At 45.8% G+C, this 13,400-nt stretch overlaps 1 protein-coding gene across 1 annotated transcript in view; it reads left to right on the top strand.

The window, feature by feature from the left end:
• Window positions 1-13,400, top strand: part of LOC146009006 (hexokinase-1) — a 57,949-nt gene that overhangs the window by 15,925 nt on the left and 28,624 nt on the right. Inside the window, exon 3 of the mRNA XM_083148953.1 lies at window positions 12,535-12,683. Within this exon, the coding sequence (XP_083005079.1) occupies window positions 12,535-12,683 (149 nt within the window). The remainder of the gene's footprint in view (window positions 1-12,534; window positions 12,684-13,400) is intronic.

Genomic DNA, 13,400 nt, shown 5'->3' on the forward strand with positions numbered 1-13,400 from the left:
TGATGCAGAGCATGCTGGGATGTGTAGTTCAACAACAGCTGGAGTGTCAAGGTTAGCCTTCAAGGACCTAGACCAAGGGTGGCCAAACCGGTCCTCGAGATCTGCCCATAATAATGATGATTGTTGGTGATAAGGGCAGAGCCGCTTTGTGCATGAAGCCAAACGGAGCCTCGTATTGGCCCTACGGAAACTACATTTGCATAAGGTAGAAAATAAGGCTTCCATGACATCATATAAGCACAGGAACATTACATCCGATCCATAGTCAGCCCCTTTATCATCTATCTACTTTCCCATATTAATATGGTAGAGATGTATCTTAGTATAATGCACCAAGTCTCCCATTGCAAGTTGTAGAGAAAATATCTGCATACCAACTCGGAGGAAAATGGCAAAAAAAGATATATTGACATTGAAGTGTCAAACAAGCAATAAAAATATAAATAATATGAAGAAAAAAAAAAAAAAAACCTACCACATAACCCCCCACCCTGTACAACCCACCCCCAACTTAGGCGTACTTGTATCCCATAACCTAAACCTACCCCTTCCCCACTAATTATCTATTGCGGACTATAGAATGGAAGTAGATTAGTGGCCCTTAGCTAAAATAAAGCGAAAGTTACATTAATAGGATGTGGACATTATTATGTTAGCTAAACTATGCCAAAAATAATTTAACCTACCCCTCTCGCCCTACCCATCCACCCACTAATTCTATCTTAATCATACCCCCCCCCCCCCCAACTGAAGGATGACTGCTGTATGGACCTAATGGGGCAGTGAACTTGTGGTAATGTAATATCTCAAAAACAACCTTCCCTTCCCATCAAAAAAAAAAGGAACAGGTAAAAAGGGGTGTCATTATACCAGCAGACATGTAGCAGCGGATGGACTGAAAGATAAGAGACAAATATAAAATCAGAGCAACAAGCACAGGAGCTGTAAATATTTAGTCTGGCCAGGCCCTCTTCTCATGCAGCGCCATATAAGTAGCAATTCGTCCATCATCCAACGTAGATCTCACATACAGCAGCCTGCAGTACTGGGATAAACGTTCCAAGGCCATGCCATCCCATCCAGCCAGGGATATTGAAACACATAGAGGAAGCAGGCAGCGAGGGAGTTATTTATCAGCAGCACAGCCGCTGGAGCCATAGGACGGATCTTTGTAAAGTCCCCAATATTAGGAGTTGATACTATAGTAGAGACAGCCGGGGGCGGCTCTTTCCGGCAGGATAGAACCAGAGAGGGCACAGATGCAGGTGACACATCAGTCACAGGTGCAGGGTTTGTAGAAGTAATGTGTACATCTCCAAGTTTAGCAAGAATCCTCTGTGTAGAGGCACTAATGGCCTCAAGGATTAGGTACAAAGGACCAGACATCCCTGATGTATTTTAACCAAGATACAGTTCAGACAGATAGTAAAGGCTAGATTGCGGTGGCTAGCACACCACAGCCACAACAATGGAGTGGCTGTCTGAAGCAACCCAATGTACACAAAACTATTGGCAGGAGTGTTTAATGCTGCAATGATCTGCAGGGAGGCACAATAATCATGGCCGTCCAATATGTAGTCTGGAGCAGTCTGGTCTAGTGTAATCTAGAGCAGGAACATAGGCGTGCGCAGCCCATTTTATTAGAGGGTGCACCACGGGGGGGGGGGGGTGTCCATCACATCTATTGGGCGTGTCCATCACCGCCTATGGGCATCAATGCAAACTAAATAGGTGACTTAGTTATGTATATGCACTTCAGAATACTAAAAACAGGGACAGTGCGCGCCGAAGGTGCGCTACAAAAATTTACACTGTAATGCCCATTACACATAATGACACACACAGTAATGCCCATTACATATAATGCATTGCACAGTAATGCCCATTCTACATAATGCCATCCAACATAATGCTCATTCCACATAATGCCACACACCATAATGCCCATCACACAGTAATGTCCATTCCACATGCCAGGGCTTGACAAATTTTTGTAAAAAAGGGACCATAGGGACAGTGCGCGCGCCGAAAATTTTCACCGTAATGCCTATTACACGTCACACAGACATTACATAGTATACCACATGCCATAATGCCCATTATATGTTGTGCCTCACACGGTTAAGCCCATTACGTCTCAGACCGTGATGCCCATTACACATTATGCCACACACCGTGATGCCCATTTCACATTATTACACATTATTTGACACAAGTGATGCCCATTACACGTTATGCCACACACCATAATGCCCATTACATGTTGCGCCTCACACCGTGATACCCATTACAAGTGCGCCTCACACCGTGATATCCATTAGATGTTGTGCCTCACATCATGATGCCCATTATGTCTCAGACCATCATGCCCATTACACATTAAGCCACACACCGTGTTGCCCATTACACATTATGCCACACACCCTCGTGCCCATTACACATTATTACACATTATTTGACACATGTGATGCCCATTACACATTATGACACACACACCGTAATGCCCATTACATATTATATAAAACAGGACAGACGGGGGCAAAGATGGACAGATAGAACAATATAGATAGACAGATGGACATGGGAAGGGGCGAGCACAGATGGATGGATGGGGGGGTAATAGACAGATGGGGACAAAATACCATATTGGGGGACAGACTAACGGATGGAGGGGCAGCATAGACAGAGGGAAGAGTTGGGGGGGCAAAGGAAGGAAAGGCTGGGAAGAGCAAGGGGGGGTATATATATGTAAGTACAGTATGTGTGTGAGTATATATATATATATATATATATATATATATATATATATATATACACACACACACAAACTCTTACTGTACTTGTAAATGTGCTGCCTGCCTTACTTTCACTTATGTAGATGTTTGGTGAGGCAGACAGTCTGTGCACAACGACTCCTGCAGGTCCACGGCCACGCCTCCTTCCTTCTCTCTGCAGCCTGCGTGCTCAGCCAATCACTGAGCCGCAGGCTGCTGTGTCAGATGTGATTGGACAGCTGAGCCGTCGCTCAGCTGTCCTGTTATATACGGCGCCGGCACCCTATATGGTGCTGTCAATCAGCAGGACTCCCGGGACCCGGAGCAGAGCGCAGCGCGATAAGTAAATACACAGCCTGTCCTGCACAGGCGTCGGCGCCCACCGCAGACCCCGCTGGCGCTTGCTCCTCCAAGCAGCCGCGGGGTCTATCTGGCTGCAATCGTGCGGGTGCGCGGGGGTGCCCGATCATTAGGAGGTGCCTGTGCACCCCTGGCACCCCCCGTGCGCACGCCTATGAGTTGGAGTGTAGTACCTGAATTCGTGGGTATGGTGCACTCTTCATGTACAAATTGACCTCGGCCCAGCTGCTTGATAAGTGCAGCTATACAGTTGCAGGAGATAGGGGATACAGACTGTTGAGCCACACTCACCCCACTCAAGATGGATTCCAGTAATTGCCCCCGCTGTTGCAGCCTCCAGGGCCCAAGCAGAGTTGTAGATGGAGCAAGGAAGGATCCAAGATGGCGCCCGGTGCTCAGGGGTGGCCACACTGACGGGACAGGGCACCGGTGCTATTGCCCTCCGGAATTAAGCATCTGCTGCTGTAGAGATCCCAGGAGGTCCGGCCCCGCAGATTGAACACCAGCTACCTCCGCAGCAGTCGCCAGACAGTGCCGCAGCCGGAGCCGCCGAAGGGAGGATTTCAAGATGGCGCCCGGGAGTTCAGCGCACGGAGGGCCCGGCCAGCCACATCAGCCCACAGAAGCCGCACAAAGAAGCAGTCGGCGGTGCAGGGCGTGCAGGAGATGCTCCGAAGGTTTAGTGGAGAGGGGTGGAGGATCACCGGACCCAGGGACAGGAGATTCAGGCAGGATATCAGCGGAGCTCCCTGGGCACACGTCCCACCCAAAGCTAATTCTATCTACACATGTTACATCTGCCCCACCTGCAGTGCACATCCTTTTGTCCACTGGAGAAGGAATTTGCCCTTGCGAGTGAACCAGAATAAGGGCCTGTATTTGTGCAAAATTGTGTGCCTAACACCAGGGTCGTGTTTTGGTGAAATTGAATCCATTTTATTAGAAAAACGCAGTATGATCAGTATATAGCTATGTATAGTATGATGCAATCCGTATCCTTCTCAAACCTGAATAATTCTACAGGCAATTTGCTCATGTGTTACAACTGTATACACATGACTGTAGTATCCATGTGCGTTGTAATATTATATGTAAATAGACCCTGCTCTCACATACAGTATTACTAGCAGCCTGGACACTGTATGATGTGTACACACTGTATGTGATCACACGCTCTCTGTCCTCGCTCAGATTGATTGACCCACTTTCTCCCTCTCCCCATAAGTAGCCAGGGAAAGGGCCTGGGAATCGCAGGCTAATCTCCTTTACAGGATACTTTCGGCCTGTGCTATTAATGTTTGTGTGGCCTGGCTGCAAGCTATTTAGGCCTCTATACGGTAAGTAACAGCAGCAATCTGCATTCCGCTTATTTGAAGAATGTTAAGCCGTTTTACTGATGAAATTCAATTACAATATGGAGAGTGACTATATTACTGTACCTTCAGTGCTAATACATCATTGCAGATACAAGGGGACATACGTGTCATTGAGATTTGACTCTGGCCATAACAGAACTTGTATTACTTACCACGTAGATTTTTCTAAATTATTTATTTATTAACATCAGTTGTCAATTTGCATGTTGGGTCTTTTTTGCTGGCTGGTAGCTGTGACCATAACCTCAGTGCTGTCAGGCACTAACTGTAACCATAACACACAATAAAGGCCATTCTGGTTGACTCACAAAGCTGCGAAATTCGTTAACTAAACGCCGCCCGCACGATCGCTGCATGCATGCAGATTTTCCCTGCATGCATGCGAATGGAGGTTTTGCATAAACATCCATTTGCAGCTTGCGTGCGGGCCAGAAATCATTCAATGGTCGATGACTCTCTGGTGACTCAGATTCGCGGCTCCCTGGTACGGGAAGAGGGCGGGCAGCTGACATCCGGTGACATCAGCTGCCAGACACGGGTGAATTACCATGAGAATGGCCAGTGTTATAATGGGGATGCCCAAGAAACGCTGGACGTGCCAGTGATTATACAAGTCACTGCGTCTGTTGGCACAGATGGCCTGCACATGCCCACAATATGAGCAGTCAATCACCATCGCTCACTGTTGTGAATTAGCAACAGTGAGTGTCAACCAGAATGACCACCATTGTTCTGTGGGGTTGGGCATGGGATCCTGACAGTCGGAATTACAATGCTGGGAACGCCGAGTAATTATTTTGCCCTAACCATCTATCCCAAAGCAGGCTAACTCTAACCCAAACCTTCATACGATCTTCGAGGATCCCTCATCCTTATCGGAAACCAGATGACTGACATTGTTTCCAATATCTTCTATTGGGCTTAAGTATAGACTTGAGGCAGATCAGGATAATGTATAGTAGGAAGTTTCACAGTCTGCCCATTTTGTACTGTACCCACTATAGTTCTAGTAGGTGTTACATGCCAGCCACATTGCAGAAGGGAACATGATCTTGGATGTTAGGAACAGGTTGTCACTCTGACACTATAGTACATATTATATGGATAGTGAGCTACACAATGTTACAGCTACCAAAATGACACACAATATACATGGGTGGGCAGTCGTGGCAACTATAGGTACCTACTGTAAACAAATGGGATGGTGTGAACTTTGCACTGTGCTAACAATACATGTTGTTGTTGCTATTATTGTTATTAATAAATCTTAAAGAACATACACAAATTGAGATGTGTTCTAACTTTTTGTGCTAAGCTATCTAGGGTTGGTGATTTTCCCTTGAACTTTCCGGTGTCTTGATATATTGGTAATACCCCTTTCACACCAGCCTAAATTCCCGGGTTGAGTCCGGGAACAACCCGCTACTACCTCTGGTGTGAAAGGTACCCGGGACAAATTACCGGGCTAATTTGCCGGCAATCCAACCATGCTACAGTAGGTATCAGGGTTGTTCCCGGGTTCAACCCGGGGACCTGGCTGGTGTGAATGGGTTAGGGTATATTTACCCGGGTTGCCGGCTCCTCTGTGTCCTCTCCAGCAGGGATTTGATGCGGGCGCAAATGACGAGACAGCCGGTGGATGATGATGATGATGATGATGCAGCTCTCTGGCAGCAGTGAGGGCACCGGAGAGCTGCGTCATCTTCATCCGCCGCCTGTCCCGTCATTTGCGCCGCCGCCTGTGTGGATCCCTGGCCTGTGCGGAGGACCAGCAACCGGGGTGAGTATTCTCCCCACCTCCTGCCCACCTCCGCTGACTGCCCGACGCCATCCCGCCGACTGCCCGCCTCCTCCCCACCTCCTGCCGGCCTCCTTCCCGCTCCCTTCACACACCAGAAAATGCAGGGACTTTTCTGGTGTGAATGGGTCCAAACCCAGGAATGTCCCTGCTTGTCCCGGGAACTGAATTACCGGGTTTGTCCCTGCATTTCTGGTGTGAAAGGGGTATTATTTGTCTACTAATCCATTCCCTGGAATTTGCCCAGTGGTCAGGACCTCTGAGCACCTCACAGTAAGGCCCATTGCTGAAGTCATTAGACTTGCTTCAGGTACTGGTGTACATGGAGGGGATTTGCCCACAGCAGGCACAAGGGGAGATGTATTAAGCCTATAGAGAGAGAGAGAGAGAGAGAGAGAGAGAGAGAGAGAGAGAGAGAGAGAGAGAGAGAGAGAGAGAGAGAGTGAAGAATTTGCCCAATGCAGCAATCTGCTTCTGTCATTTCATAGAATATAATTAGTAAATTACACTTTCTTTCACCAAAGCTTAATTACACCCCCCCCCCCCCCCTCAGTCTTTCCAGACCAATGGGATACATCATAGTAGAAGCATTCTGTGATTTGTAACATTTATCTCTCATGTTGTCATAGTTTTTTTTTTTTTTTTTTTATTTAAATAGTGGGAACCAATTCCATTTCACGTAGCATAAGTCCAGTTTTGAAGGAGGACCTCATCCTAGGCATGTCTTCCTCACTAGCTGTCTGCCATACCCTAGTTCTCAGTTACAATATGTAGGCCATGATTGGTGTGGCAAAGCAAGGACCTTGCACATGGTCGGATCACCGTTGTTATCCAATCACATTTCTTACCAATTCATATTTAATAGGTTACTATGGAGAGGGCTAAAGTACCAACCAATCAGCTCCTGACTCCTTTTTCAAACATGGGTGGTTCATGGCAGGCGCTTATTGGCTGGTAATTTATCACTTTCCAACTATTAACCTAGGTGTTACCTAAAAATATCATATCACATAGTGAATCTCTCACAGTCATAATTACAGAGGCTAGATTATGTGAGCGGTATCCTTACTTTCAATCTGTGACATTTCAAAGGCAGCGTATCTGGCTTGTGTTGTCTGCGTCTCTGGTTTCTTGTGTTCCTATATTTAGCAAGGATGCCATGACAAGCTGGTTAAAAATACAGGGTGCTAACAAACGGAGAAGGACAGCGTGGTTCAGATTGAGAGCCTGTCTCTGTCACCTGTGCACCTGTTTATTGTCCTTTTTGGCTCTGTTGTTTGAGAGCGGTAATAGCCGCCTCCCAAATGCTTTAGCAATCATTGGGGCGATACAGTGAGACCTTTCCTACCTGGCATTTTACAGACACAATGATAAGTCATCTTCTCACCATATTCCCAGGTAATGGTAAATCAACACCTATGAGACGCTGAGAATTTTCTTCTTTAAAACAGGCTTTTATCGTGAATGACAGAAACGCAGCTATTAAGTTGTCAGTTAAAACCTTTCCATAGGTTTAACTGGGGTTGTATTTCATCACCTTCTGAGCAGGTGAGAAACTGGTGAAAATCTTGCATTTTAAAGTAGAAATGTCAGGACTTGGGCCCTCATTCTGGTTTAACACCCCCACCCTGGCCTTCTGGCTAGGGTCCTTTATTATTTATTTCTCTTCCCCCTCTCACGTTTGTCACTTTTCACGTTCCTTGTTTTTTGTAGTTTTGTCACTTTTTTTGGGTTGTGTGGTCGACCCTTTCGGGCCTTCCATTTCCCCAATGTGCCGAAGCTCTCGCCTTTTGGGGAGAGCTTTGTGCCCCCCCGAGGACGACCCCGAGCCGCAAGGCGGAGGGAAGTCTACCGAGGGTCTCTCCAAACCTTCGGGTGTTGAGGAATGAGGGTCTCTTTAAGCTTCGGCGAAGAGGACCCACCGTTCCCTATTTTCCCCTCTTCGGCCTTATGGTTGAGAGGGGTTAGGGGAAAAACGGGGCCCTATCTCCTTCGGGAGATGGACCCACTTCGAACGCACGGCCCCCTTTGCACATGTTTAGGCACAGCACTGGTGGTAGGGAGCACACCTCGGGCTCCTGAGTTTTTTCAAACTCATTCTGGTTTAACCAGACACGTTTGGGGCTCTGCATATCGAATGATTTCTCCTGCTGCGGAGATATGCGAGGGGATGTGTTTTTGTTACCTTTGCACGTTAAAGAGGGGAACTATCGGCAGCGGGTGTTTGGACGGTTGGTATCTCTGGTGCTCGGTAAGCTGCAATCCTCGCTGCTTACCCAGCCAACCAGAATCACCACTTACTCATCCCTGCAAACCCCTTTCACACCGCACAAATAACTCAGGTCCGACCCATTTCACTGTGCTGTGTGAAAGGGTCTTTTGAAAAATCCCAGGTCCAGCAACTAGGCAATCCACTGCATGGTCTCTGTTTTCCAACTCCTAAGGTTGCCATAGACCACACGACCAGCCACACAATCCTGCTAAAGTGGGTGAGGGGCTAAAAAAAACATAATAATGGGCCTTATTCTGGTTCACTCTGAGGCAAATTCCTTCTCAAATGGACAAAACCACGTGTACTGCAGGTGAGGCAGATATAACATCTGCAGATAGAATTAGATTTGGGGGTTTTCTTCAAAGTGAAATCTATATTGCAGTGTAGAAATAAAGCAGTCAGTATTTTCCCTGCACAGAAACAAAATAACTCACCCAAATCTAATTCTCTATGCACAAGTTATATCTGCCCCCCTGCAGTGCACGTAGTGTTGCCCACTTCAGAAAGAATTTGCCCATGAGAGTGTACCAGAATCAGGCCCAATATCCTGTGTGTCCATATACTGCATGGTATAGGGGCCGTGCACAATCTTTCTCTCACTTTAGAGAATCTGCTGAACAACAGGAAGGTCAGAAATGTATGGTAATCAAACAATCCCATTTTTTAGCCGTATGATTTAAATGATGCTGTCCATTCACTGGACGATAATCCTCTAGAAATATATTGACTGGATTTGAACGATGCATTCAGTGTGTGTGTGTGAGCATTAGTTGTAAATAAAAACCTGATTAATGCTGGAGAGTAATTCTCATTCATCACTGTTTCAGTAAGATAGATGCTAATAATTATATCTGACCTGTTTAGCTTTGCTACTGACTGTAGTGCTGTTATTCTTATGTTGGTATTGACTTCGTTGTCTCTGTACACTTTGATGCCGATTACGTCAAAATAAATGTGAACATTGATTTCTTGCGACCACCCTAACGTAGTGCAATAATTAAGTAAAGCAAAATTTGTGCGTTTATACTTTGCAGGGGCATCTATTGCAGTTGGGAAAGGGTATATACTGTGCGTTTATACTTTGCAGGCAGATCTATTGCAGTTGGGAAAGGGTATATACTGTAGGGGAAGCAACAGCTGCAGTTACTGAACATTGGACTTGTTCTAAGGACTTTTTTTTAAATTATGACCAATATTTAAACATGACGTGTAAAGTGTTTTTTTTTTTATGTGTTTAGATGGAGCTATATCTATATACAGTATACTGTAGATATAATATGTGCCTATTTGTTCTTCAGAGTCTCCTAAATAGCTTGTCGGATCTGTACCAAACTTTGTACACATCCCCTTCCTTATCCAATTTAAAATACTGCTAGGGATTAAACTAAAACAACCCATCTGGGGCTAGGGACACACAGTATATCTTACCTCATATATATGTTTGTTTGACTACCTGGTTATGCTTTTGGACTGTACTGATTTGAATGAAACCAACTTGAAGTGGTCCAGTTGGATCTGGCCAGGTTTTAGGTGATTAGGATCCCAATCTGACATCACTGTGGAATTTGCTGACCCAGGGCGCCTGTTCTGGGCCTTCCATTGGATGGATATGAATACTTATGTTCAAGATGTCATCTGACAGTATTCGAGTATCGGTACTCTCACAGGCGTCAGGATTCCAGTGCCTGTCTTCTGTCCCCTGTAATACAGGGATGCCAAATACATCCTATTTATATGCAAGTGTGCTGCATCCTTACTGCTCTGTATATGCCGGTAACTAGCAGATACATAACTTTACAATGTATGTTACAGCTCAAAATAGTCAATTAGGTGAAGATGTCATTGAGTCATTGAGTAAGTAAATTCACAAATCTTTATGTCAATCAATTCATTTGAAATTTGGCTGCAAGCTGTGGGGGGAATTCAACTGAGAACAAATCCACTTGCTTGGCCGAAAATGTGTGGCAGCCACTTCGCTTTACGCTCCGGGTGCTACTGTTTACTACCCTCCATTGAATTCCCCTACGCGTGTTTTTCTTCTGCCATTTGTGAACGGAGATGACATGTAAAAAAAATAGTGAAAGGGCTTTTTAGGCCAGTTCCTTCGGTAATGTCTTCAAGAAGCAGCAGTTTTATAGGAGATTGGCCCCTATACAGCTCATAAGCTAATTTACGGTAGGAAGCAAGGTCTACTCTTTAAGTGTAAATATGCTGCCAAATTTTTTGCAACCATGTAGGATGCCGGTCGAACTCACCCTTTTTTAAAAAGGGTAGTCGTTTACAGGGCAAACCCAAGCATTGTAAATGATTGTACCTTTAAAAAACCTCAGCGTTCTGCTGGCAGCCGAACTCGGAGGCTATTACATTTGGCCAATGATTTTGTAAATGCACACGTAGAAAACCTACATCCCTGTGACCATATTGTACTTTTGCAGTTTAGGGTTATCACGGCTTACCGTGGTGTTGCCTCCTTCAGTGACAGGAGCCATGTGCTGCACTGTAACATTACGTGCAGCAAACGCCTCCTGTCCATGTGTAGTAGCCGACAATGCATTCCAGCCTCCACAGGCAGCTGCATCCCTGGGGCTCACGGTATGAGTCCGGTGGGTTCCAGTGGGATATGAACATGAATTTTTACCTCCAACGCATGCACAAAATCCGGAAAACCATGTTCCCTTTTTCTTTGGCCCACTGACATTCAGTCCACCGCACCAGTTGTCGACCCTGGGACTAGTAGTGCAACAGGACAAATGCAGACGTTTGTTTATGAACTATCTTTTACCCAGCCGTTTGGCACAGGTGTTGTGAAAATCCTCTGGGCTTAAGCACTAGGCTATTTTCTTTCTCTGAGGAAGGGGGGCATGTTTTTTGCTGTCCTGAATTCCCTAGGGAACTCATGCGTGTTACGAGCAGGCTAGGTCTGCTTGCCCTTTTGCCAAGGGGACCCTAAGCTGCAGGATTCCTCGTTTTAGTGTCAACTACCCAAACTATCATAGCCGAATGCTGGCCTGTGCCTTTATTGTAAATTTGGCCAACTGGGATGAGCTGCTGAATTGTTGTACAGCTAGGCCCTGCTTCAGAGCAAGGGGCAGAACAAAAGCAAGTTACCTCTGGAATGCTGACTGCTTCTGCGTGTTGTGAACAAATACTGGGCAGCATTGTTCTTAAACTGGGCAGCATTGTTCTTAAAGTGAAATTTGTAATTATGACAGGACACGCCCCTTCTTATTTGAATAATAAATCTTTCTACACATTTTAAATCCACTCCACCTGTGGTGCAACATAGTTTTGCCCAAATGCAAGCTGCTCTTCCTTTTTTTATGCTCTTTTGCTAATTTCTTTGTGATTTGCTCCTTACTCTGTATAAGGCCCCGAATCCGGGATTAGGTAAAAAAAAACCGTATCGTTCGACCAGATTCCGGCAGCTATCTTAGTCACTGTATAGCTAGTAGAGTGCTTCCCCATCTGGGGCATGTATATGACAGCAGTCACTAGGAAGACAGGGAGGGAAAGATAACCCCCCCCCCCCCCCTACACACACACACACATTCAGGATTTTTTTCCTAATCCCCCCAAATCCTTAGTGGTTCCTTGTACATAGAAGGGGCGGTATGCATAAGAAAATGTCTCCAGTGCTCCTATAGATGATATCTGCTCACTGTACTACTCTGAGTGCTTGTACTGCTTAGTTACGTTGTGCGCGCAGTCTGGGTACTTTTGCTACATTAGGTAAATTCTATTTACCTTTTGTATTATCTAGTGCTTAGTTGAAGTACATCTCTGGGCTCACTCATGTGTAACACACAAGCTGTCGTGGTGTTCACTTTGTGTCATTACGGAGAAAAATGTTTGTAATAATCTGTGTCTTTTTGACAAAGCCCCAGAAATGCGCATCCACCCTACATGTATTCTCAACCTGCTAATAACGTACACAATTCTTCTCTTGTTGCACAGAAAAGGGAGATCTTATTGCGCTGGATCTGGGTGGATCATATTTCCGTATTCTGCGGGTTAAGGTTTCACATGAGAAGAAACAGACAGTGCAGATGGAGAGTGAGATCTATGATACACCAGAGGACATCATCCATGGCACCGGCACTAGGGTAAGCATTTTGTTCTAGCTCAGTTGCAACTGAACAGTCTTTTTTTTTTTTGTTATTAGGTCATATATGTTAGACATCAGCGTAGGCCATTTTCCTATTATACACTCCAATGGGTGCAGCCATCTTAGGTTCCTGTCAGGTGAACACTGCAGGCCAATCAAAACCAGGATTGCCCTCCCACTCTTTCATCAATGACCGTTACATGCAGACTATTTAAACTGCTCAATTGCGTCTGCGCACTGCCAGTAAAACTTGTATCTACCAGTTTTTGGTTTGATTGCTAAGCTTAACATCTGGCACACAATCGATCCTGCACACTCTAGTTAAATAGAAACATATAATAGCAGATAAAAACAACATGGCCCATCCAATCTGTCCTTTAGGGTTCATTTATTAGAGTTCAAATAGGGACTGGTTGGGATAAGGGTGTTAGGCCAGGTACACACTAGGGCGATGCGTTCCTAGCCAACTGTATGATGCTGCAATGTATGCGCTCAAAATGGGATGAGGATCACATCCCGGCAGTCAGAATACCACCTCCGGCATCCTGACCGGCTCTGCAATTCCGACATCAATGAGGATGCCAACGCCAGAATCCTGATTGCCGGCATCCTGGAAGTATGTATTTGGGGTGGGCTAACGTTGGGATGGGGAGTTAGGTTTAGGCTCTAGTTGGGGGCTTAAGTATAGGGAAATGGGGAAGGGGGGTTAGGGTCA

The sequence above is a fragment of the Crinia signifera genome, chromosome 6, assembly GCF_055691185.1.
Source record: "Crinia signifera chromosome 6, ASM5569118v1, whole genome shotgun sequence".
Taxonomy (NCBI): domain Eukaryota; kingdom Metazoa; phylum Chordata; class Amphibia; order Anura; family Myobatrachidae; genus Crinia; species Crinia signifera.